The sequence below is a fragment of the Montipora foliosa genome, chromosome 14, assembly GCF_036669935.1.
Source record: "Montipora foliosa isolate CH-2021 chromosome 14, ASM3666993v2, whole genome shotgun sequence".
Taxonomy (NCBI): domain Eukaryota; kingdom Metazoa; phylum Cnidaria; class Anthozoa; order Scleractinia; family Acroporidae; genus Montipora; species Montipora foliosa.
In genome coordinates, this window is record NC_090882.1 from 14,885,348 (window position 1) to 14,912,554 (window position 27,207).

At 38.5% G+C, this 27,207-nt stretch overlaps 2 protein-coding genes across 3 annotated transcripts in view; one reads left to right on the forward strand and one right to left on the reverse strand.

Annotated features, from left to right (window-relative positions):
* Positions 1–16,045, reverse strand: part of LOC137984641 (uncharacterized) — a 41,602-nt gene extending 25,557 nt beyond the window's left edge. The window contains exons 1-5 of one of the 2 annotated variants that reach the window (XM_068831849.1): positions 15,864–16,045; positions 7,812–7,930; positions 7,055–7,178; positions 4,153–4,230; positions 1–1,188 (exon numbers count right to left, since the gene is read on the reverse strand). The exon at positions 1–1,188 is cut by the window's left edge and continues 34 nt beyond it. In XM_068831849.1, coding sequence (XP_068687950.1) covers positions 1–1,188; positions 4,153–4,161 — 1,197 coding nt within the window. In that variant the 5' untranslated portion in view covers positions 4,162–4,230; positions 7,055–7,178; positions 7,812–7,930; positions 15,864–16,045. The remainder of the gene's footprint in view (positions 1,189–4,152; positions 4,231–7,054; positions 7,179–7,811; positions 7,931–15,863) is intronic. The other variant, XM_068831850.1, reaches the window with a different exon arrangement.
* Positions 16,046–22,742: 6,697 nt separating this feature from the next.
* Positions 22,743–27,131, forward strand: LOC137984660 (vesicle transport protein USE1-like). The gene is made up of 4 exons (XM_068831892.1): positions 22,743–22,767; positions 24,363–24,396; positions 26,090–26,255; positions 26,823–27,131. Exons 3-4 carry the CDS (start codon positions 26,160–26,162, stop codon positions 27,000–27,002), a joined length of 276 nt encoding a protein of 91 aa, XP_068687993.1. The 5' UTR covers positions 22,743–22,767; positions 24,363–24,396; positions 26,090–26,159; the 3' UTR covers positions 27,003–27,131.
* Positions 27,132–27,207: the final 76 nt, after the last annotated feature.

Here is a 27,207-nt window from a genome sequence, read left to right on the forward strand (position 1 = left end):
CTGTTTCTCCCAACTGTACTCCTCAGCATATTGAATGCAAAGATCCTTCATCTCTTTGAGCCGAACATTCCTCCTCTTTCTACGGACTCTTTTAATTGCATTGGCCCAATCTGCAGGATCTTCAGAATCTACTACACAGCTTGAACCATGTGGCACATTCTGCAGAGCATCTCCTAAACCAGAATTTCCACTGACAAGAATAGGAAGACCTGCGGATAATGCTTCAAGTGCAGCCAAACCAAAACCTTCAGTTCTTGATGGCATTATGCAAAGATCTACTTCACAAAACAATCTGACTATATCTTCTCTGCTTTCAATGACAGAGCGCACTGTCAGTTGCCTTCGTGCAATTCCATATTGACACAACTTCTCTGCTACTTCCTCCTTTTTTTCAACTGGTGCCCCTACAAAGATCAGTTGGTAAGATTCTTCATTCAATTCAGAAATGGCTTTGGCTGCAATGTCATAGCCCTTTAACTTAAAATCTTCAGTGTCACCGCGCCCAAAAACCAAAACACAAAATGTCCTTCTTTCTTCAGTTGATTGCTGTACCGGAGAAAATTCAGAAAAAATGCTGGGTGTGAGTACAATAACAGATTGGTCTCTCTGGCAGTGACGGAGATAATGTGAGTACGCATTAGCCAACTTGGGACCAACTGCTACAACCTCATCTGCCAACTCACACAACTCTATTTCTGCCTTGTGCCTTTCCTCTGATCTTGAAATTGCATTTGCATATCCTTCGAACATTCCTAGGTCTTCAGGGGCTGTATGCACAACCTGAATCCACTTACAATTTATGTACCTCTGAATGAGTTGCACTTGTTTTCCAAGTGTTAGCCCATGTCCAATCACATAATCGATCTCATGGTTTTGAGGTGCATAAGACAGCCATTCAATGGGTTCATATCCAATCAGTTTTCTTGCTTTAATGAGCTTAACATAGTTTTCCCCTGCAATTCTTGCATCTTCTTCACTGCACTCAGGAAGGTACACACTGACTTCCAAATTCTGATGTTTTGCCAACTGAATGGCAAGCTCTCTGTTGATGGTCGACAAGCTTCCTTTTGTAGATTGCCATTCGCTGCTCAGGAGAGTAACCTTAAGTTTCCTACTTGCTGCTTGGCCTGACATGCTTTCATGGGCCCCCCGAGATGCAGATGATGAGGTGCTGGGAAAGGAGAGATCCTGCAATAAACATGATTGAGATCATCGTAGATGTAAATTAACTTCATGATACACTGATGCAATCCACATGCTGCTCAAACCAGTTTTGACACTTCTCTGCTATCGATCACAATGATAAAGATAAAAATAGTTTTCTACTGTTATTCTTTCCGTTGCGAGGAAAATTAATGTTGATTTTTTTTCAATGCAGGCAGAGAAGTTGACCTGGCCCCAGTTGTTCAGAGGATGGATAACGCTATCCACCGGATAAATCACAATCCAGTGGATAAACACTAGCAAAGCCATTTGAGTTATTTAGTGGATAGTGATTTATCCAGTGGATAGTGCTATCCATCGTTTGAACAACTGGGGCCTGGTCTTTGAGAGTAAAAATATTACGGGTCAACTTTCTTGTTTATTTGACCTGCTGGATCTCTGTAGAATGTGAGATTGCGTGACAATCTCCGTAGACGTGAAAAGAGTGATTTTGATTGAAGACATTTAAGAATAATTTGACCATAACATATTCAAACAGTTTCAATGTTTTCATTAACAAAATTAAGAAGGAAAAAGGCGACAAGTGGGCCGCAAAAAAGAAAGAGACATTCTGTTTAGAAAGGTGACGCTACAACAATGTATTGCATACCAGCAAAGTTATGGTACCATATGAAACACTGATTATTTCCAAACAAGATGCAATCATTACTGTGACCTAATAACTTACCTTGGCATTGGGAAAGGCTAGCAAAAATACCCTATATCTTGGCTTTAGTTGCGCATATCTCAAAAACGAACTCGGTGATCCCAATTTTTATTGCTGGAAAGTGATCAGAAGGCCGACATGAACCTTTCTGCAAAGTTTAAAAAAATTCTGTGCACTGGAATCAGAGCCACCTTAAAGTGCCCCTAACCCTTTATGGTAGATTTCCATATCTTTCAAGAAGTCCTTTTCGGAATTTTTTTTGTTAAAATATTGAATCCTGATTTCTTACGAGCACTTGAAGTTAGTAAAATGTTTAATTTTTGCATGCTATAACACCCGCTGGACAAATTATTGTCTCGTGGGCTTATTAGGAACGAGCCAACGAGAAGCGTCCGATATTTGACACTTTTTTTAGCTGTGACGTAAGAAAAGGACATTTCAACAACTCAAGCTCGCACGATGTCCTTTTCTTACGTCACGCTCGAGATATAGACAATGCGAACGATAGATGAAAAAGTAGTTGCGACTGCCTTCACTTTAAGCGCTCGTAGAAAAATCAGGATTCAATTTTTTTAAAAACTTTCTCCAAAAATGAGTTCTTGAAAGATATGAAAATCTACCCAAAAAAAAAAACAACTTGAAGGGTTAGGGGCACTTTAACAAAATTACACATTTAAGGTAGCTCTGAATCCGCAGCACAGAATTCTTTAAACTTAAAGTTTGTTTTTGAGATACCATGTATGAGGAACTAAAGACAAATATAGGGTGTTTTATAGGGCTTTCCTGTTGCCATGGTGACATTGTTAAGCAATAATAGGAGTATCATATGGTACCATACAATAACATTGGTAATATGATACAGCGTAGTAGTGCCAGTCCTTCTAATAAGAACGTTGCTTGAAAGTGTTGAAACCGCATTGAGTCACCTTAATTGATGAAACCCCCAGATTTCTGTGCAGTTTTTTTATCCATGGATGCATAACCACTTTTGTCACAACAAACCTCCTCAGCAATGGGGCAAACTTCAGGATTCCAAAGGCAAAAAGTGCAACATGAAGGTTTATGCAAAAGTTTCCAAGAAAGAGTTTTTGCCGAGAGACGGTTACAATGCTGATCGCAAATAGGTAGCCCTCCTCCTTTCCCCCTCCAGAGATTACAATGCGTTACTGAAAATCAACATTGGAGGGGAGAGGGAGAGAAATGTGATCAGCGATACAACATTTGAGATTGTGGCTTACAAGGCACGTACTCCAAATTTAAAAACTGATTTGGAGTCAATGACTTTGTTTCAAAGGAAAAGATATTGGAAAAAAGACCTAAATTTAACTGGGTATCACAACAAGGTGTACCTTAACCAGCTTAATTAAAACAAAAAACTATGCAAATAGTATTGCGAGGAAGGTACTGTACCATTAAAATTCTCTTGTGATGAAAAAAATCACCTCTTCCTTTTTTTTCTTCAGATTTTGAAAGTGTTTTACCTTAACACCTAACTGGCAAAATTTCAAGCTTTGATTTTTAACCAAAGGCCGTTTACTTTGAGTGTAAGTTTTGGATTTCATGATCTGCCATTACTCACGTTCAAAACTGACTGATTGGACCTCAAAGGGTTGGGTCCAGGGAAAACTGGCATCAAAGGCTCACTGGCTTACAATTTCAGCATGTGAATGCAGCTTACTATAAATGCAAAATGCGAGTTTAGAAGTCTGAAAGCCCAAAACTCCCGTGTTGCATATTAATTCTGCGGCATACACACGCATTGCATTCTTAAACTGGTGAGCCTTAGACGTCATTTTCTCCTAGAACCAGCTCTCTCAAGAGCTTAAAGTTGGTGATGGTTAAATGATGGTGATAAGACAAGAGAACATGGGGCAACTGTAACAGTAAATACTTTTGAATGGTAGCAGCAGAAGCAGCGACAGCAGCCATCAGTAGAGCAACAGTATTAGTACAGGCAGGAGTAGGAGTAGTAGCAGTAGTGGGAGTGGAAAATAGTTATTGTTAGTAGTGTTATGCTTTTTGTAAAGGATAAGCACTTACTGGGAAAGTTATTCAGACACAAAAATGGGTGACTGGCCTTACATGTATATGATTAGAATAAGTACTCTGGTAAGTAAAACTATCCCAGCAGGCTGCACACAGCGACATCAAGTTTGCCTTCATTTTTAATCAGTGCAAGTGATAAACATATACATGTATGACTGTTTGTGTGGGTATCAGAGCTGCACTGAAGCCAATTAGCACCAACGCTCTAAATATTCAAAGAAACTTTCAGTAATTACCCTTGACATTATTAAAATCTTGGGAAGCCCTTACAAACAAGCTTCAGAACAACCTTGAACCACTCCCGATTCCATAATCTGTGGATAAGAATAACAAAACTAATTACTGACTTAATTTTGTTCAAGTCACTTCACATGAGTTCATTAATTATTATTTTGTTCTTCAAATACCCTGTATCATTTAATAATTCCGGAGACTTTTGCTTCTATTTTGTTGGATGACATCTGGAAATCAATGAGTTATGCTCATAACCAGTTTCCCTGCTAGCAGAGGTCTCTCATGGCGGGGCAAAAATGAGAGGAGGGACTCGAGGTCTCTCTCCCTCGCCATGAGAGACCTCTGCTAGCAGGGAAATAGCCAGTAACAACAACAACAACAACAACAACAACAACACATACTTTGATGAGTAGCACAATCATGATGTACATTTGTGTAACATAGTGAAATTTTACAAAAATTTTCATGCTGCCATAAAATTGGATGAAAAGGAACCTGACAAAATCAAATAGCCTCTTAAGCTGATATCTTAATGTTAAATGAAATTTTTTGTACTGATGGATCAAAAATAAGCAATTTTAAATTTACCCATGACCCCTTGCAGGCATGGTAATTTCCTCATTTTGCCTAGATTACCCTAAAAAATTTTGTTAAATAACCCGAAATATTCTCATTTTTAACTTTGACATTACAGAAATGTTAATTTCAGAGTTGATTATATGCTTCGCTTGATTCGCAATTGAGAAATTCCGGCGAAATGTCCCACATGGATTGCAAAAAACAGGGCAAAATGGGCTGAAGTCCAGAAAAAACTGGTTTAACTGGATAAAAACAAGTCAAGGCCTGGTAGCAAAGCTTGCTCTGAGGGAACGTTTCGAAACGTAATGGCGGATCTGCAAGGAGAAACTTTTGGTTCTTTCACGCTCTAAATTCGCTTTGTCAACCTCTGAACGTCAAGAAGCGTTTCAGACTCACAAAGAGGTCTCGTTCTTTCACAATTTGAATTGTTTCTTTCTGAGCTTTGGCATGTAATTTGTACATGAAATGAGCATTCTGTTTTTCTTTGGGTTTTGTAATGTGAGCTCGGACAAGCAAGATACAGAGGACATTTTGCGAAGCTGTGCTTTGGCTCTAAGGCAAATTGTAATGGCGGACAAAGTGTTTCAGACTGAGAAAAAGTGCTCTGGCTTCTCGTGTGCTGAGAAATTTTCGGTAAAACTTTCTCCAAAGCAACTACCACAAATGAGCATTCTCGAACCATATTTTATTCTGCCTAACCACAAAACATCCGTGGGTTACAGACGCAAATTGCAAAACAGCACTGAAGATTTTAGGAGCGTGACGCTCAAGACTGTTGTGCTTTTCGGCCTCTTTTCTCCGTCATTGGTGAGAAATTAACCACATTTTTTTTATTTACTGGTTGCAACATTGTTTATGTGAAATATGTTGTCGATTTCGTTGTGAGGAATAAAGTACAAGCCGTCTGAAGAACCTTGTTGTGCTCGTCTTACTAGTTTGCGTGTTACGCGTGACGCGCCATTTTTTGTCCCCAAAGTGGACAACCGAATCCGTTTATTCTAAACTTAAGCGACCGATTTCGCTAATCTACACAGTAAATGTTACTTAATATGTGAGAAGCATATCTGCGAAATGTGAGTGGCTAGCACTTTTTACCAGCGGAGATATGGCCTGAAGTGTTCGTTCAAGATACTGGTTTCCCAAATGTACATCATGATTGTGCTACTCATCTTTATTTTAAAAGCCAATACAGAGACCATAGTAGCCCGCAATTAGCATAGCTATTCTAGGCAGGCTACTTAATTTTAGACTGGATGTTTTCAAAAAGGGTATACAAAAAATCAAACAAACAGAAAATACATGTATGAATATGTACAGCAACAGAAAATGTATATACAACAATTATTAAGAAAACAGATATAACAATATTAAGGGGAACAAAAAGGAGAACTGGAAAACAAACTATTAATAACCATATTAAAGAAAAATAAAAAACCTTAAAATTTAAGATTTAGGGGAACTACTTAGTAAACACATGTGCTTTGAGAGATCATTGTAGCGCGTTTCAACATTCATCTCCTCAGTTCCAAGAATCTGTAGAAGCAAAGATGTAATTTACATTCGAAGGGTACTGCTTTCCTAAGGTCACAAAGTTCAGAAGGTATAATTCTTAAAAGACCCAAGAGGGTTTTCTCTACGACATGTATCTCTGTGGAAATCCATGCAGATTGAATACAGAAACAATTTAAAATACAGCAAAAACCTGCATAATTATAAGAACCTGTTAGGCTAAAAAATTCATTTTAGACCCAAGGGGCCTTATTAAGGGCCACTCTGCCACAGGGCAAACTTTCCAGCTGTGGACATGGCTTCACCCAGGTGCTTTTAACATCTCAACAGACTTTTTTTTCTAATACAAAGATAATTTTAAAAGCACAGTTTTGTCCTTTTCCTGATCCGTCTTTTGTGATATGAAACAATTTCAGAATGTCACAACTTCATACGCTGCGTTCCACTTTATTATATACCACATTCAACTCAGAAAAACGATATGCCCGTAATGCATTGTGAAAAGAATTGTGCTCCATAAAAGACCAACTGAAATGTCCCAGTTTCCCAATGGCGGCCGAGAAAAGATCACATGTGAATAAATCCTGGAATTTCACCGGTCTTACTTCACTTACTTGAAATAGGCTTTATTATATTTTACTAGATACTTTGTTTTCCTTTTTTCAAATTAAAATTTTAAGAAAAATGGCAACCAGCCACCACGACAATTATCGAAAGCTAACCTTTTTAAAATGGGTGCTTAGACTTAAATACTGTTCATTCAGGCTGTTTAAAATGGGTGTTTAGGCTTACGCGCTATTTGAGATGAGTACTTACGTGTAGACCTGAAAGTACCAGCACAGTTGATATGAATTTTCCATCGTCAAATTATCGCAAGGTGTCTAGAGTCCTGCCACCATACCAACGACCAATCACAGGCCGGAGCAATTACTGGATTTAGCTGCAAATAAAAGATCACCGTCAACCGCCGATTCTTTTGCTTTGCGATCTACCTACCAGTAGACAATCAATTTTGTTTTGTGGGTATTGGAATTAAATCATTAAATTGTCTAAAAAAGTTCTGGTTTTTCTGTGGTTAAAGAACATTGCTTTGGCTTCAGAATGAATATAAACTCATCCCTGCAACTTAAGAATTTCAAAAAATTCTGGGGGAGCATGCCCCCAGACCCCCCCCCCCCCAAGGTAGTGTGTTGCGGGATCGAGGGAAGGGGTTTGGCATTTTTCTTTCTTTACTTTTCCTTGGTATTTTCCCCAAGGGAGTACCCTCGGTTATCATCACAGTTAGTTCCACTGGTCTCCGACCTGATGGTCAGGCATAATGAAAAGCACCCCCTGAGACCCCCCCCCCCTTGCAACCAGGTCGACCCCCCCCCCCCTAGCAACCAGGTCGTTCCCCCCCCCCCCTCCCCCAGCAACCAGATCCTAGCCCGAAGCAACTGGTTTACTATTAATTGTTTGTTGGGATATAGATTGCTTTCATTAGCACACGCACCAACTCCTACTACGATTAAGCAGCTATTTATGAAATATGATTGCAACTATAACCTGCGAAGGAAATTGATCTTTTCCTTACCAAAGCCGAAATCAGATCAACTTCTTCGTAAGTCCACTTGTTACAAAGCCATATCTCTATGGAATTCTCTTGAAAATCATACATGTTCAATTGCAAGCAGAAGCTTGTTTAAAAACACACTGAAACATAGAATTGCATATAAATAGCTTGGTATAAATTTTATTTGTAAATAGTACTTTTTAAATTCTTAAACACATGACCACATCAGCTCCGCTGTAATTTCTATCTTGTTTAAATAAATGTTGTTGTTGTTGTTACATAAGAAACAGGTTAGCCTAAAAAATTAAACAGGTTCTTATTTTAGAAAATGACCTAGAAATTTCAGGCAAATGGAACAACAACTTTGATTTGCCATGTGAACTTTGAGATGTCTAGCCTCTATTGCTTCATTAAAAATAGTCTTTCACGCTTCGGAGGCCTATGCATTTTAGATGTTACAGTTTTACATCACGATTTCATGTCTAGAACAATGAGGAAATACATGTAAAAAACAAAGTAAGAATGATGTAGTTTTCAGGGGCAGATCCATGATTTTTCTTAGGAGGGGATGCACCACTAAGGAATGGGGTACCTAACTGGAGACGTTTTTCTTTTTTTTCCGCAGAATACCAAATGTATTAGAAAGCCGCAGGTCATCTAAAGGGGGAGGGGGGTGCATCCCCTGCACCCTCCCCCTAGATTCGCCCCTGAAAACACTTAATGGTTATTACTGTAAGTATCGAGAAAAATGTCCCTTACACATGTCATAGATTAGATATCTTTTGTGGAAATAAGAACCAACTTAAGAACCCAGATAGCTTGAAACTACTGTAAATACCACTTTTAACAAAAGAACCTACATGTACTTAGCCTAACTTGGAAAAATCTGGAATAAGCAAAACAATAAAAATGACATGATACATTTTTGTCAGTCTACATGTAGGTAATTTTTCTGACCTCTTCTTGAATATCACCACGTTATGTAAACGTCATTAATGGCAAAACAAGTCTGCGTCAAAGCGAGTTATGTCGCAACACAAGTCAAACACAAGCCTGAGTCAAACTCAAGCCAAGATTCAGTCACTTTGAAAATTTTTTTGGAGTTTTCTCTTTTTTCTTTCATTACTGTAACAGTTTCCTCAGGGATAAGTACAGGAATTCAGATAAGACAGAATGTCTTCTAATTGGAACGCGACAACAACTTCAGAAAGTCAGCAACATCAGTATGTTATTGGTTGGCGACTCCCAAATTGCTCCATCATGTGAAGTTCGAAACTTAGGAACCTGGTTTGACTCGAAAATGAGTATGCTAAGTCATATTAACAAAACTTGCTCATCTGCTTTTTATTATCTTTATAACATACGTAGAATTAGGAAATATTTAAGTCGTCCAACTACCGAATCATTAGTTCATGCTTTTATAACCAGTAGAGTAGATTATTGTAATAGCCTATTATACGGCCTCCCGAATTCACATATCATGAAACTCCAACGTATACAGAATGCCGCAGCTCGGCTGGTCATAGGAGCACCAAGATTCTGTCATGTTACACCACTGCTTTTTAACCTTCATTGGCTCCCGATTAGTTACCGCATAAAGTTTAAGATTTTGCTTTTGACATTTAAGTGTTTATACGGTCTAGCTCCTAATTACCTGATTGATTTAATTTGCATCAAAAAGCAATCCAGATACTCCCTTAGGTCAAACGACTCTTTATTACTTGAGTTACCTAGCATTAAGACCCGTCCAACCCTTGGCGATCGTGCATTCCAGTCAGCTGCACCTTATCTTTGGAATGCATTACCTTCAACAATTCGCAACACAAAGACATTGGACACTTTTAAGACTGCTGTTAAAACTCATTTTTTTAATTTAGCTTTTAAATAGGTTTTTCTACTCATGTCTCATTTTTAATTTAGCTTTTAAATAGGTATATGGTTGTAGTTTTTAATAGTTTCTTATGTTTTTAGTTCACGTGACGGTTTGACATAATTTTATTTTAAAATATTGTGAAGCGCAACTGAATATATTCATATAGAGGTCTGCGCTATATAAATGTAATTATTATTATTATTAACAATATGAGCCTTTTTTCTTCAAGGAAAGAAAATTGTTAAAAAAAAGAAAAAAAGTGAATTATATCCCAGTTAAGTCATCGTGCTTGTATTGTCTTGTACTCAATAATTTTCTGTTAAAGAGCCAGCCTTCCAACATTCTGCAAAGCCCCCCCCACTCTAAATTCCTCTTATAATTGACCTTATTCTAAAGGATGCTATAGTCATATCCCTGATGAATAACTTAATGAACTGGTCACGGTCGCCCAAAACAGCAATCAAAACATTGGCATTCGTATGCTTAAAGGCCTACTCCATATTCAAGGGCACCATGTTCAGAGGGAGCAAATACTCCAAGAATACAACTTATTTCCTGTACTTTGAAACCTTGTTCAAGTAAATATGAGAGATGGTCTCTGGATATCTCAAATGATGGTCTTCCACGCTGATGCAAAACACGGAGGATACTATCCTCCACTCGCATTCACAGACCTCTCCTTAGCGGCAGCAGTAGAGTGAAGAGTAACGATAGTACCAATGATATCTTGGTCAATGTTGAGGTTAACCAGCATTCTATTTAATAAATTGAAAAATCGAGTCGCTCAACTATAATCCCAATTTCAGATACATCGGACAGAGCATCAATTGTTGAGACTAGATCATTCACCGTCTGAATAACACTCCTTAAGACCGCCATTTTTTCACACAAGAGCGAGGCTTACACCACTGAGACGTCATTCTGGCAATCCCATAATTATTGGCGGATTTGGTACGCAAGTACAGAACTCAACATCGAACGTTGCAAAGACGAACACGGCATTTGGCAAAGTCTGACATTTTGTTTTGTTGACATGAGAAATTCCAACGTTCATAATCGTTAACTTGGATGATGAGTCAATAGTTCAATGTCGATAACTGTTAAGTTGGATGTTGAGATAAAAGTGCGTTGTTGACAACTGTAAAAGTTGAATGTTATAGTGCTCAATAGTCCGTTGTCGATAACTGAAAATTTGGATGTTGAGGCAACAGTCCGATGTTGACAACCGATGTTGTTTGGCGGAGATGGAACACCATAGTTTGAGAATCCCATCCAAGGTAGTGGACGGAGGTTGGATAAAAGTGAGTTTCCACTCATGGCAGAGGCCTCTTTTCCCGTACAATGCAAAAAGAAAAGAGACTTCTCCCGGCCTAGCAGGGAAAGTCAATGGGTGCAAGAACTTTAAACGCGAGATGCTTATCAAGCATTTACAGAGTTAGAGCCACGTTTACTGCAAGGACTGTTTTTTTATTGGTAGCAGTAAATAGAAAGCAGCAACGCAGCAAAAAGTACTCCCAGGAGTTTTGGCCAGACAGGAAATAGCCCAGTGGAAAGAGCTTCAGCGAGAGCTTGAAGTCAAATTCAACATTGCTTATAATATAACGAAAGAAGAACTACCGTTCACAAACTAACGGCTGCTGCTTTTGCTTTATAAAATGAATGGAGTTAACATCAGGCCAACCAACGACAACGACGTCAAATGCGCAGAATTTATTTCTGCCATTTGCAACAGAATCAAGTCTGAACTTGGTGACCTGATGGAATCATGGAAAAACATGATGAAAACTTTGTGTTATCTCGAATGTACTTTAACATGAAGATAACATGTAATTTATAGTAATTTGCTGTTGATTTAAAAACAACAATTTTGTCGCTGTCTCCAACGAAAAAAAAGTCAGCCTTAGTTAAAACAACAAACACAGGATTAAAACAAAATACAAAAAGCTGAGAATTACGTAATAATGTCTTAAGTTCTGCTTTTCTGTTGGAACAGCTGCTCCCAGTATTTTAAGCTATGCTCCTAATATTTTCTGCTGTGCGCCTAAAATTTTGGCAGTGTGCCTGGAAATAAACACTTGGTAGCACAAGTGCTCCCAAAGCCAAAAATAAACTTTGAGCCCTGATGCAGTACAGTGCCTTAACATTGACATTTGCCTTGTCCAGTTGTCGACTGCTACCGTGAGCTTTGCCAGTAGTTTGCATCCTGGACAAGGTACAGGTGCCAAAAAAGGAGAAAATTCTCCCAAAAAAAAATTTTTAACCTGACTCGATCTTAACTTGAGGTTGACTCATGACTCGTGGTTGACTCGGGTTCGCAGTTGACTCGTGTTGCGACATAACTTGAGTCAAAGCAGGAATTCAAGTGTTAAATTATTTACATTTCAAGACTTTGAATTGTTTCATTCAAATAGTTTTCTCTGTAAATTTAAAAATTGGTTATGTGACTGAGAATAAAGTGCACATTCTTCCGACCATAATTTATTTGTATGATTTTGAGTGCGATTTGGAATAAATAAGCACAAGAATTTTTTTTCAAAGATGAGCAAAATTGCACAAGCCTGTAAAGCGACCACTTATTCCAAACAGCAAGAGAAAAATCATATGATTACTTATTAATAATATACCTGAAAAAATTCGAGATGGTTAAGCAGAAACAATACACTCATATTACACAATAATCCAAAAATTGTGCTTCCATAATTTGCACCATCCAGGGCTCGCATTTGATTTCAAAGCAAAAGATTTGATTGGTTCTTACCAAACCCTATTGTTTATTACACAATCAAAAGCGGGAATTCTGTCTCTAAATTGCACTGAATTAACTCTTTTTTGCACTGTGTACACAAAAAACAGCACTGCTCTCAACCAATCAGACTCACGTAATTTCATTATGTATAATATTAAGGCATAAAACAAGCAATGGATATAGACATTTCTTGCTATTGATCCCTTTTTATTTTGCTGATGGGTCATCGTGTGAAAAAAAAATGCAAATTAAAAAAAAATCCATCCAGATTCAAAGAAGATGTAGCTTTGGATAATTCATTTGCTTAGATTTTCTCGAAACAAGGTGAAACTGAATATGAAATTCAACAACAAAATCGCACTCTTTTTTCCTGCCTTTTTTGAGTGCCTGGCAAAAACCTACAATTTAAAAGAGATGGATCCAAATTATGGCTTGACATCAAAAAAGAAAACCCTACAACAGGGAAGCCTAATGGCTCATTCCTTTTCTTCCATCTAAAAAGCTAATGGGATCAGCTTCATATTTACAGTACCGCCTGGAAGTATTGACCCCTTTACCGCGTCATTGCTGCGTCACCCTGTCGCGACTTTCCCTCGGTATTCCCGCAGTAGGCCGCTTTTCTGCCGAGGGAAATTTGCGGCTAGGCTCCAAAGTTGCCGCGGGAAAGTCAACCGAGGTAAACTCTCGGTAATTAAAATTCCGTGGTAGAGTTGGGTTTCCGTTGACTTTGTGTTTCGATAAGCTACATGTAGTTAATAATGAGACCAGTTTGACCAGCTCTGGTACATCAAGGACTGTGTGACAATTGGTAGAATAACATCCACGTCGAGGGCTTTATTGCTTAACAGGTTTTCATAAATAAGTAGCATAACAATTTACCATGCCTATGCCACATAAAATATCTTGCATACGTACACTGTAGACATGTTCCTAGCCATTTATTTTTTGCTTTTACAGTCTACTTGTCCATCAAATCACAAATCAAAGAAAATCTTACTTAATTCAAAGCTTTTCAAATACATCCCCAATAGATAGTGCACGGAACCCAGAAAGTCTTTTCGAGAGCAAAAAATTCATTGAGCCTATGATGGAAAAGTATTTAAAATTTATGGTAGAATACATAATGCGTATGTTGTAATTGGGACTTTGTACTCAATAATATGTACATAATATGCAAGTCTCTTTGTAACCCTAACCCTAACCCCCCTGTGACAGATCCAAAGGGTTTAACCAACATGTACTGTACCTGACAAATTCATTTGATTCTTGCCACGTACTACCCTAAGATATGTCTAACAACTCTCTCTCTCTCTCTCTCTCTCTCTCTCTCTCTCTCTCTCTCTCTCTGCACCTCTGCCTAGGGTAGAGCCTAAAATCAATCATGGGGGGGTGGGCTTTGTCATGGCTGTTTGGGTAGAAGTCTAAAGAGTGTGAAGTAACAGTCCATAGGTATAAGAGTTCCTTAGACCTCATTTCAAGGAGCGGTAGGCAAAAAAGAGTTAACTTTTTGGCACAGAAAAAAGGTAACGATGGATCTCAGTGAAATATATAGCTAGTCTAAGAATTTTGAAAAGAAAGTTAAAATGTACTGCAAAATCCAAAGTTCCTGAAACCTTAGTTAGTAAGGGTGGTCATGAGTGTCATAGACATTGCAAGCACGCAGTTTAAAGAGCAAACTTCTTTTGTTTTCTTTCTTGCTCTCCAATTGTAACTTCCAAAGTGCTTCAAATGAAGAGAATTTTGAATTGAATCAGAAAATAAAGTTCATTAGATAGATAGATAGATAGATAGATAGATAGATAGATAGATAGATAGATAGATAGATAGATAGAGAAAAGGGCAAGAAATAGTAGAACTAACACCATGCTCTGATAAATCGAAAAAAAGTATTGAACAGTGGAAACAATGGAGAAGAAATTATTATATACAGTACCTACTTAAATAATTAAAAATAACATTAAATACAAAATGCTAACAATCACACAAAATATTATATACCTACAGTGTACTTTAAACTAAAATAATACTCACATAAATAAACCTAAACTTTAAAAAGAAAGATTTAGTATCTATATTGTTGTAAGTATTGAAGTACATGTATATGTATATGTATAGAGAGCAAATCAGTTCCTCATAAAGTTCATTTACATGCATGAATTAACCTGTCAGTTTTCTGACCAATCTTAGAGGACATCATTAAAGCGTGACAAAATACTTTTCACAAACAAAATAAAGAACTCATTGAAGCCTAATAGAGAAAATAATTTTCCTTTATACAACCTCCCTCTTTGAAAATGTTATAAAACAATAATTGTGGAACTTTTAAAACCCCAGTTATTTAAGGCAAACTAAATTAAAGTCGCTTGAAAGAAAGTTTTTTTTCAGCAAGGCATCATTTTTCTGACATCATCAGCATGCACAATGGGAATGAAAAAGCATGCATGCCCAATTGAATTTGTCTGTTGGTTTATTTATTTCTTTGAGCAGGTTGACGTTTTGGCAGCTATTCAGCTGATGTGGACCTGCTAGCCCCATCCACCCACACTCACAAAAGACAGCCACAACACCCGGAACTTCATCCTCTACTCTTCTTGAATAGTGTGTGGGTTCTTGAATGTCCCACAGGAAACTTATGAACATAGAAGATATTTGTGAGACGGGGCCTACATTTTGTAGTCCTTATCTAAGAATGCTTAAAATTCTAACTATTTGCAGGGTAACGTTGTGAAATTACAAAGGCAGCACTTTCTCCTCAGTCATTTTAAGACCTTGAGTGTTGGTCTGGCCGGAGTCAAAACTGAGATGATCTCCGGCATGGCAGCCTGATGCTCAACCAACTGAGCCACCGATGCGTGGTATTTACCAGCTATGTTGTGTCAAATGATCTCCTTTTGTGAGTGCAACAATTCATTCACTTTGTATTGGAAGTCACCGTTTTTTTTTTTGCTGAATCAAGGCTAGCTTACAGATCTCGTTCGCAAAGAACACATTATCTTACACATGTTGGACCACCTGTAGAACCAGACAGGGCCACCAGATGTTATATATGCAAATAAGTTGGAGTCTTTTGTACAGCAAGACACATAACAACGGAGCTTTTGTTATTCAAGGATATATATGCAAATAAGTGTCCCCTACATCTTCTGAACACATAATTATCCTCCGCACTGTTAATCTTGAAAAGCACCTTGACAAACATTTCAAGTCCATAAGATGAGAAGACGATGTGCCAATCAACTCCGTGATATCAAGAAAATTCTCTTTGAAGCATCATTAATCATTTGCATTAACGAGATCCCTCACAGGGACTCGAAAATTACACGCACTATTCACTCCAAGCAATATTATTGCGTCGTATGAATTTGCTATACCACATCACAATATTATAAAGACGTCAAACCGAAGAAGCGATTCTACAGCTGTTTAAGTAATTCTGGGATGTAATCAGCCTTACCTTCTTGCATACGTATACTGCTAGTTTATAAGACGGCGTTGTAAATTTCACCCAGCAAGGCGGAAGTCATCTTGAAAGCGGCATGAAACATACGATACTTAACTCAAGAGCCTACATCATGATGCGTTGTGTTACTAAGTGCGATGATTTAAAGGACTGCAGACTCAGGCGGTCAGTGTAAAATCCAGGGTAGTTGGTAGTTACTTCATATATGATACCCTATAATGTACCGTTGTATAAATCTATCTTACTTTATTGCTTACTTAACTTCCTTTGGGTGCTTGGGCTACTTGAGGTGCTTAGGCTACTTGAGGTGTAGTACTTGCAGAAGGAAGATTTGGGAGAATGGGAATGGCAGTCACGTGTCATATACGTATTTTCGGCCATTTCCGAATTGCGCAGAGAACTGGGGCGAGTTTCAATTGCAGTCCTTTAAATCATCGCACTTAAGAACACAACGCATCATGATGTAGGCTCTGAGTTAAGTATCGTATGTTTCATGCCGCTTTCAAGATGGCTTCCGCCTTGCTGGGTGAAATTTACAACGCCGTCAGACAAAAGATACCAAAGATACCATTAACCCGGGCATTAAGGAATAAGGACGGTGTCTACTATTGTTATTGCGCATACGTTCTGCGCATCTCAAGATACTCGGATTACTCGGATTTCCTATCGGAGATGCTAATTGTTCTTTTAAGGACGGTGCCTACCATTGTTATTGCGCATACGTTTTGCGCATCTCGAGATACTCGGATTTCCTATCGGTGATGCCTACTAATACAGGGATATTTTTGCGCGGTTTAAAACTATAGAGAAAGTAGATCTTAGTATTAAAGTACTCTTGGTATCCAAAAAGAAAATTGGGGGTAACCATGCATTGTTGAGAGATAATTAAGCTTTAATTTTTTGAAAGAACGCCATACATTTCTTCATATTTTAAAGCTTTTTACGAATATTATTCATGAATTATCTTTGAAAAATGCGTGGTTACCCCCAATTTTCTTTTTGGATTTCAATAACACTTGTTAAGATCTACATTTCCTGCATAATCATACACCGGGGCAAAAATATCTTTAATTAGTAGGTACCGTCCTTAAATTAGGTTGAGATTGGTCATCTGTCCAAGTTTGATGCTTTTAGGTCGAACAGAGACCAAGTTACGGACTTTAAAACATAGTTTAAAATCCATACAAACGTCTCTAATTTTGATCGACCATGTCTCTCCCTCAATTGAAGGATTATTCTTAATTGGACCCTGAAGGCTTGATAGGTATCATGGGAAGTGAACATATTTCTTTTAAAAGCCGAACCCCAATGTCGTTTCGCAGGACTCGAAACTAGGAACGTGTGATTAATAACCCCTTCATTTAACCACCAGACTATCACATCACTAACCGCGAGGATGTCATTGTTTATTAATGGCAATAATTTTTTCTTCCAAAAGTGCCGCTGTAAACGTGTATTAACACCCGCTAAGAAGCAAGCTTACACAGTGAAAAATGTCTGTTACTAAACTTCAAGAGAAAGCTAACCATTTTAAAATCAAGCTTCAGACTTAACCATTATTCAACAATGATTTTATATATATACCAATTACTTTCGGTAAATAATCGGCACATTTTCTAGTTAGTTGTTCTTTAGTGGTTAAGTGGATAAAAACAGTTCCTTCAAAGTGGGTGCTCCGGGTTCAAATCCTGTCCAAGGGCTGCTTTTACTTTTTACTGTTTTTTCTTTTTAGTTTGCTACCACAAGTCCTGGGACAGAGTGATCAAAATGGAGGATAATACTTCATTTTAGGCAAACTGACAATGAAGGATAATTCTTCATTTGAGGAAGAGATCGTGTTGATTTTGAGGCTGCGTGCCCCAAAACTATAGAAGCTCTTAAAAATTTTAATCGGATTTAGAATAACTGGGAAATGCTGTAATGGTCCCACTATTTGGAAATAGGAGAGGTGAAAATCACTTTGTTTGCCTATTTTTATGAATATTACAGAAACTGTAAAAAAAAAAAAAAATTAAGAGTTCAATGTTATCTTTCATGTGATGGTTCAAATTTGAAGCTCGCCCCAGTTCCCTGCTCAATTCCAAAATGGCCCGAGAAGCGTTTCTAATCGACAGGGGAGGGGCTTGAAGAGAAGAATTGCAAATGGTATTTATCTGTAAAATCGAGGTGAATAGCGGCAGAATATTTGCCAAGCCGCGAAGCGTGTTCTTTATATTTCATGAAAATAATCTCAGTATAAATGTCTTTTAATTTTAAAAGACACTTTCACAGTGGAAATCCGTCTCTGCGGCGCTACAGACGTTCAAAGTCGGCCAAAATCCCATACATTTACTGTAAATTTAGCCGTGTTTGCCCCCAAGCAAAGATGGCGTCAAAAACCGTCAGGCGGAATAGTGTATATGGCCCGTCTCAGTGTTTTCTTGCAGCCGAGTACAACTTTCTTCCATTTCCTCGCTTTAATTCAGCAACAAATTCGTTTTGATGTGAAAATCAGTGTACAAAATAGAATGAGGGGGTAGTTTCTAAAGAAACTGTGGTGCTGCGTCGGTGGGGAAGTAGTATACAAAAATTTTTGTATACAAAATAGAATTACTCCGAGTAAAAGAAATTGTTGACGAGAATATGGTTTAATTTTTTTTAGCAATAGTTATCTGAAAAAACGAAGTCAAACACTGGTTGGCGAAAATATGAAGTCTTCCCTCTTTGTGTTCTCTGGTACAGCATCATCTTGTATTCTCAGTATTCCGATTCAGAAATGCTGGCGAAACGCGAGTTTACACCGGCCATTTTCTTTTGTTTGGATTTAGCATTATTGACTCCTTACGGAGTGAATAACTCCGAGATAGCGAATCAATCGGATTGCTTGAAACATCAAGATCAGTCACTGGTACGCTCAGGTGAACGTCGAACACCAAACCCTTCAAATCATTCAAATTCGTCGTTTTCAGACACAAGGATGACCACAAACAGCACTTCTGGCCTCGGTTGTTCAAAAGGTGGATAACGGTATCCACCTGATAAATCGCTATCCAGCGGATAAACACGAGGAAAACCAACTGAGTTATTCAGTGGATAGTGATTTATCCAGTGGATAGCGCTATCCACCCTTCGAATAACTGAGGCCAGGATTTTATCGAAATTATGTGAAAGAAAAAGATATTAAAGGTCAAACAGTTTGTATGGGCCCCGTGTGGCCACATCGGCTCTTTCTACTTCCGGTTCAAGATTTTATATTTCACAAGCTAACCAATTAAAAAAGGAGAATTTCCTACGTCTCCGATCCAGAACCCTTCTTGTGTGAAGGCCTTGCTGGCTAAGAGAAACGATAGGATCTGGAAACGAGAATGAAAATTGTAAGTTTCGCATGCACATTTTTTCAAAAAGAAAGATTCGCAAAAAATTAGAAGAAACCAACAGGCTAGAGTGATCACTTAAGCTTTTGCAAATTCCAACAGAACCGTCAAAAAATAGTTGGCGGGTTGGAGGACATTGCTCTTACCATAAAACCGTCTTCCACATTTCACCTGTCACGTAACTATTGCACGTTATCATATGGCTTGTACGGCCCCGCGTGCGTTTTGATTGTAAAGCCCCGGCTACACGTTATAACATTGTTAGAAGAACACGTCCCAACATTGGTATAAGAACGTTTCTAACAATGTTGGATACTTTAGTCTGCCATACAGCATTTCAAAACCTAAAGAGGAACTTTCTTCAAAAGTACTAGCTAATTTTTTTATCTTTTGTAATAATGACTTTTCGTACCAATTGATCATTAGTATGGAATTTCTCTTTTCTCTTTTTCGTATAACGATGATATCAATATTTTTATATCTAGATATCTATGATGTGTATTTAATGTATTATAATTTAAGCGGGTGCACCCATGCGGGTGGGTCCGTGTGTGTGCGGGTGTATGTGTGTAGTGTGACTCCGACCTATTTTAGCAAAGTACGTGTATGTATGTGTGTATTGTGAGTTCGACCTATTTTAGCAAAGTCAATTTGTATACTGACAACCTAGCATTTTTAACCCATTGGTTATTTTAGGTTGCCAGTACCCTTCTATTTGTTTGTTCCGTATTCTCATTTGATGTAAATAATTGTAACATTAATGGTAACTAGATGCTTCTGTGAAGCATACACTGGCTTGCCTGTGGTACGTGCTACAGAAAATCAGAAGGCACTGAATTGTGTGGTATTGAAATACAGCATTCCAGTCTCTGAAGAATAACAAATAAAAGAGAAGCGAGAAACATTGGCTTCTGGGCTGACATGTTGATAATTTTCAAGTTCCCTCACAACTTCTTTTCACCACAAGTGTGCCCTATGAGAATCCGAAAGCTTTGTAATACTAAACTTCACTGAAGTCAAGCCCTGTTTCGCGGGGTTAGTGTTGAGATGGGAGACCAAAACAATAAACCCCTCATAAAAAACAGAAACATCTGACCGAAAATACTATTAACGCTAAAAAATGCGAACTCAGCAAGGTACAGATTCTGTTAGCTTGCTTTATGCAAAACAAATATTGATGAAAAAGCAAATAAATATTGATACACAGTTTTCAGAAAGAGCAGAAGGAAGTTTCCCGGACGGTCGATCGAGAATAAAATATTTACGACATGAAAACAACATTAATTTTGAACATAAAAAGTTACGATCAGCGACAAACATTTTGGGAGATTTTTGCTACGTTCAAGTAAATTGCAAAATCGAAAGTGACATGGCCGGAATTCAGCGGGTGCCGTGATTAAGTTACCGCGGCATGTTTACTCGCCAAACAGTGAAGCATCTGTGTCAAATGATGGCAAGATACCGGGTTTTTGTAAGTTTCTTTTTCTGTCAAGTGTTATAAAGTTTGACAATGAAATGAGCGAAGTCAAAACAAAGATCACAATCGCCCAACTCTTGTTTATGCAAAGTCAAAATTTACTCTCCAAGACGCGTACGACGTTATTTATCACCAGGTAATTCCATCATTTTGGAAATAGCAGCTACTTTATTATTCATCTGCGTCACAAGTTTTCACTGATTTTGGGAACTCAAGCACGCTTCCAACAGGCCTGTGAACCCTTCCTGCTTACAGAGCAATACTAAAAAACTTCTCCCATATCACATTTGAACCTTAAGCTCGAAAATTCAATACACAACATGATATTATAATTCACAAAGGCAGAAAATACCACAGAATCCTTTTCCAGCCAAAATTTTATTGAAACAAACAACATATTTGCTCTTAGAGGCGAAAACCTCTTCCTATTTGATTGCGTGCGTGAAGACAAGAAACTCAATTGTGTCAAATTACCATGTACTTCAGGTAAATACTGCTCACTTTGATTTCGTCTCGACGGGCGATAGATTGTTGTCGAAGTCCAGTACTCGTCGCTTTTGAGATTCAAGCCTAGTTTATCCAACTGACTTTCCATTATTGAGCTCCATAAGGGTATATTTTGTTTAAGGATCCACTAAAACGCCATTCGCGTTGCATGACTTTCGACGCCATTGCAGGCTAAGTTAATGATTCTATTGTGTCCACAAGAGAAATCTACGCAGTTCCACTACCCTCTCGATCCTAAGAAAATACGCGCAGAAGGCTCTATACACAAAGACACTACTTACCAGGGGAGTGACAGACAAGACTTTTACCGACACGGAAAAAAAAAAAAAAAGAAAACAAACAAACTAAACGTAGACCTCGACTGGGTTTGCCCATAGGCAACCCAGTAATAAAGAATTGTTGTTGTTGTTATTGTTGAAAGGGCGGCTAGTCACGCTTCAACATTTGTTGTATGTTGGAGAAAATGTTTGTTCGAATTCAAAACATTCCTCCAACCAAAAATGTTGAACAAAGGTCATCAAACATGCATGCTACACGTTCTAACATTGTTGATCCAACAACAAATGTTATATAACAATGTTTGAACGTGTAGCCGGGGCTTACAACTATTGGGAAAATCCCCGTATGAGGGCCGTACGCCTCAGCGCGAGCAGAGAAATATTTACTTCCGGATTCCTTCCGTCGTTTCCTTAAGCTCCCTAATAGGTGGTTTTCATGTGACGTCATCGTCGCCATGTTGGTTGACTCAAACAAAAGATCTCTCGTTAGCTTCTTTTGTTCGTCCACCAGCATTTATACATTATACCATTGTCACCTTAGTCTCAATTGATTGGTTGAAAACCATCTATTGTTTGGAGCGGACTTTGGTGCTTTCTCCTCTTTGGTGCGTTGGTGCGTTGCGTGCTAGATTCTAGGGAGCTTACAAAAGCTTACGAACCTTCGCACGCAATTGAAAAGCGGGAAATCAATACCTCTTACTAACCGAGTTCGAGGTCATTACTGTCAGTTAAGGATCCAGTTTTTTTCGTTGATTTATACGAGCTATAAATCGACGGGAAAACGAGGATGCGTAACTTACGGTACAGACCGAGAAAATCATATAATTAACTTAAAAAACTTGCTAGAATATGCTGTATAAAAATGTCAAATTTAGCGGACCGGACAGCGGAATGCACTCTAGAATACGTCCCGCTAAATTAGGACTAATACGGGAAATCTTTCCAGAGATCGAAGCTGTGGGATGTTGCAGATTTATCATATATCTCGGACAGTACCCTCGCTATCATCATTAGCGACTTTCAGATTGAATTAGGAGAACGACTACGACAACGAGTACTCAGTTCTGAGCATGCCCATTTCGAAAAAATTCGTTCTTTGAATGAAATGCGAAAAACTCGTACTCGTAGTCGTTCTCGTACTTCAATCTGAAGGTCGCTAATAATCATAGCGAGCGTATTGTCTGATATTTATGAAAAATCTGCAACAGGAACTCAACATTCGAGCAAAGTCGCAGATTAACAAAGAAATGAGAATGAACGTCTGGGAGATCTACATGTAGATGGTAAGGGAAGATGAAAATTTCTTAACATTTTCTTAAGTCTAGAGCTTTGATTAAGAAATAGAGGACCTTTTTCGTGTTTCCATGGCCTCATCTAAACATGAGGGGGAGTTGGGAGAATTCGAGACAGTTATGCAAACCTGAGATGCTGTCAAGGGTTTGCACAACGGTCGAGCATTCTCTCAACTCCCCCTTTTTTTACCTGAGGCTATATATGGAAACATGGAAAAAGTCCTTTATTTCTTCTATAAAATATTTTTCAAAGTTGATTTGACAAATGAAGGAAACTGCTGGGGTTTTTTTACTTCTTGATTGAAACAGATTTTCTTGATTCACGCTCGTATTTTTATTTCCTACCAGCCAATCAAAACGTGTGTCTGACAATAGATCACCAATCAAAATTCGTGTTATGTCATTGCTGGGTTTTCATACTCTCATCTAAACACACATATTGACCAATGAGAGTGCGCACACTATCCTAATTATTTAATAAATAGCAAGCAATAGCAATGGTTCTTTTGAAATTCACCTTGGTTCAAATTGTTAGGGTTAGTTTTACAACTAAGGAAATAGTTGAAAAAATTGTATCACCACCAGGCTAGTTAAACTTAAAGATGAAGTCTACTCATAAGAAGACGTTGAGGAATGCTGTGTTTTCTTGCAGTGGTCTGTGGTTTTTTGGGGGTAGTCTCAGGAACAGTTCAAATTACTGGTTTTGCTAACTTGAACACTGATTAAGGTTTACACTGCAACCAGATTGACAATCAGGCATAGTTTGATGCTGCTCTGGTTTGCAGAAATTTGAAATGAATGCAGCTTAAAAAGTTAAAATTCAAAGACCCAACGGCTTATCTCTAAGATAGCTAGTATGCGCGTTATGATTGGCTAATTTAGCGGGCCATATTATACAGTATGGCCCGCTGTACAGCCTGCTAAATTTGAAATTTTGAAACAATACTTTCTTAGCACGTTTTTCATATTGTTTACGGGTATATGTGAAATAAACTTGTGGAACTACTTGAAATCTTGTAAGCAACTATTTCCTTTGGCCAATTCTCTACTTCCCCAAATCCCATAATACACCTCTTTTACCCCCCAAAAATTGGCATAGGCATTGTTTTCGATTTCTCTTGGGACATGAAGATCTATGTCCCAAGAGAAATCCAAAACAATGATTATGCCAAATTTTTGGGGATAAACAAGATGTATTATGGGATTCGAGAAAGTGAAGAATAAGCTTTATTCGATTTTTCTTGGTTTTTAATAAACATTTTTTTAGGCGGCAAAACCTGAAGAGTAGGCGGAGAATGGGCAACACGCACAAAAGGTGCGCTTTCCAAGGGCCGAAGGCCTGGCCCTGAGCTTGAGCGGCCTCTTAGAGAATTCATTTCTTGTATTCTGGATCACGAATTAGGGTATTTGGATACAACACTCATATAGTTAAATGTTGGCTTTTTTGTTCAGAGTACATTAATACTATTTTATTAGGCGGCCATTTATGGATAAAGGTCAGTGAAAGTGTCCTATGAGGGAGGCATGCTAAGTTTTCTCCTCATACGGTAGTGATGTTAATTTTTTCCGATCTGTCTTTAATACAGATAAAAAGGAAGACACTCAAGGGTTGCGAAACAGGTGAATAAGCATGTTTTTGATTCATTGTTTAAGCCTTGTTTTGACTATCGACGCAAGCACAACCCCAAGCACAAACGCAAGTACAAGAGATTCGTGTCAAGTGAAAACGAACCATAACGCAAAGCACAAGCACACAACGCGGAGACAAAATTCACAAGTTCCATTTTCTCTCTTACAACGCGGCGCTCCGAGTGGAATCAGGAACGGGTCTTTTTCATTGGACGAACATCTCAGATTGCGTTGTGGTTTCGTTACTTGTCCGTTTTCACTCAACGCAAGCGAACGCAAGCGTAAGCTCAAGCACAAGAGAAAAGTTTGATCCTTGGGTTGTGCTTATGATCTCATCAGGCCTGTTTTCACGGTGAAATAAGCGCTCATGTGCTTGCGTTTGTGCTTTGCGCTTTTGCTTGCGTCGCTAGTGAAAACCAAGCTTTAGTATCCCAGGGTGAAAAGAGTCTTGGAGCAGGAAGTCAGCAGTAACTGTTTCTAGTCAGCTTCTTGTCTGTTCTCTCTAGCGGGAAACGATTTTTTCTGACAATGGAAGGGGACCTACGTCAATCGAACCAATCAGGATAGTCTATTTTTGAGCCCCATTTTCAAAGCAAATCCAATTATAACTTTAACGGTGTCATGGTCGTTGGAATTCGACCTTGGTTCGTACGAAATTGCTAATCGGAATAACAATAGTTCTTTTGTGGGAAGGTGCCTTGCGCCATTCTGGTATATGAAAGTCTTCCCCTTTCAGTATCGATTCTGAAACCTCAGCCAGCAGATAAAAGTTGGATCAATAGAACACGTTAATGTGACCGTAAACATCAAAACCAACACAACCTCCACACAACATTCAAACATCAAATTGCTCCTGCGATGCATCTGGATTAAATTGCTATTTGATGCAACACAACCATCCTTCTCAGTCAAAATGTAAATTTTACTGGGTCTGGCAGCTGGAACGCCTTATCTCTGATTACTTCTAGTTTTATTCTTATTTGTTTGCCATACGTCAATTTATCTTCATTAATTTTGTCAGTTTTCGGAATTATTGCCATTCCAGTGCTACTTTATAAATCCGAATTGAAAGCAAGTTTATGTATGTACGTACTGTACCGAAAATATCACTGTTAGGAAAAATTAATCTTTACGTCACATTTGCCACTTTCCCCACCCCCCCCCCCCCCCCAATAAAAGAGCATTGCAACCCCTACCCCTTAATAGTCTATTTTATGGGCAATTATATACCCCATCTTAGTCACCTTTTCTTCGCATATGAAAGGGGCGAGGATGCTCGTCGTCTCGCTTAGGGGTGTAAATTTTGAATTTTGGTCTCACTTAGGGTATTCTGGGCAAAACGCCATCATATGAAGCCGTGACGGTAGGCAGAAGGCAGAAATATAAAATTAATTTGGTCTCTTGTAGGGGTTAAAAAAAAGCCTGGACCACGCCCAGATTGGTCTCCTTTAGGAGTCAGTTTTATTTAAAATTTCCTTCGAGCATCCCCGCCCCTTCGTATGCAAGATCTTCACCCCCCCCCCCCCCTCCCCTCCTCTTCCGGGGTCGTTTCTTTCTGAACTGAGCGAAAAATATTGCGTCGTACCGTGACCACATAATGTGCGGTCAAATTTTTCAACCGGTGGAAAATTTGTCCGGTAGGGTGTGAACATCTGAAGTCTAAGAAAGAATTGATGGTTCTCAGGCTGACAGGTGACAAGAAAAGAGACACAAAAGACGATAGCATAGACACTGTACTACAATATCACCAGAAGATGCAGGAGAACATTGCCGAAGAAATGATCAAGATGGCTAAGAATTTAAAACACACATCCGTCATGGCCAGCAATATTATAAAAGAAGATAACAAGGTAGGACTTTCATTTATGCAGTTGTAATAAAAGGTGAATATTTTATATTTATAGAGGATTATCGTTCACATTGGAAGAAGTCATGTTGATTTACTGAAAAAAGAAAAGATTTACCTTGGATTTCTATTTTCAACTTTTCTTCTTCTCCAACATGGCGCGTAGATTTTTGACACTTTTGTTTTCCTTTTCCGTCATCGTTTCTTAAGTTCATGTACACATCCAACTGAGTCACAGGCCACTAATTCAACCCCACACAACTAGCAGAATGGTAACCTGTGCAACAAAATCAACTCAGTGAGCAGCGAAGTCAGCACGACATACTTTCCCCATGTCGTGCTGGAAGACTGAATGAAGGAGGCGCCCAATGGTCCGCCCTGTAGTGTTTCTGACACCTGTCAATCAGCGACTTGTTTCAATGTTACTGAGTTCGTGCTTTTAGATTATAATTGAATGTTTGTGTTAAAAAACGGTGTTTCAGTGCTTCTCTAGTTTTTCAAGCACCACATTTCGCGGTAAAGTATTTTCTTCTGAGGTATTATATAAAAAATGTCCTCTCATTTTTTTTAGGCGTTGGAACAGGCGACAAAGCTGGAAGACTCCACTTCTGAGAAACTCAAACGAGAATCGGAAAAACTTGAGGAATTAACGCAGGCATCTTGTTCCTGGTGGATTTGGATCATGCTAATCACAGTCTGCATAGTTTTTATGTTCATGATTATGTTTATTCGACTTTTCCCAAAGAAATAAATCTATTGTATCAATGCTCTTCGGTAAGGGTTGAAAGCATTGGTCTTGCATTACTTTGATTGGCTAGAAAATTTCGCCTTCGTCTTTCAACGTATCGAAAGCGAGGCCAATCAAAGTAATCTCCATCTTGTCCAACTACAGTTATTTTGCTTCGAGCTTTAACTATAACCGCTGACCGGTTGGCTCATTTGGTTAAGAATCGGGT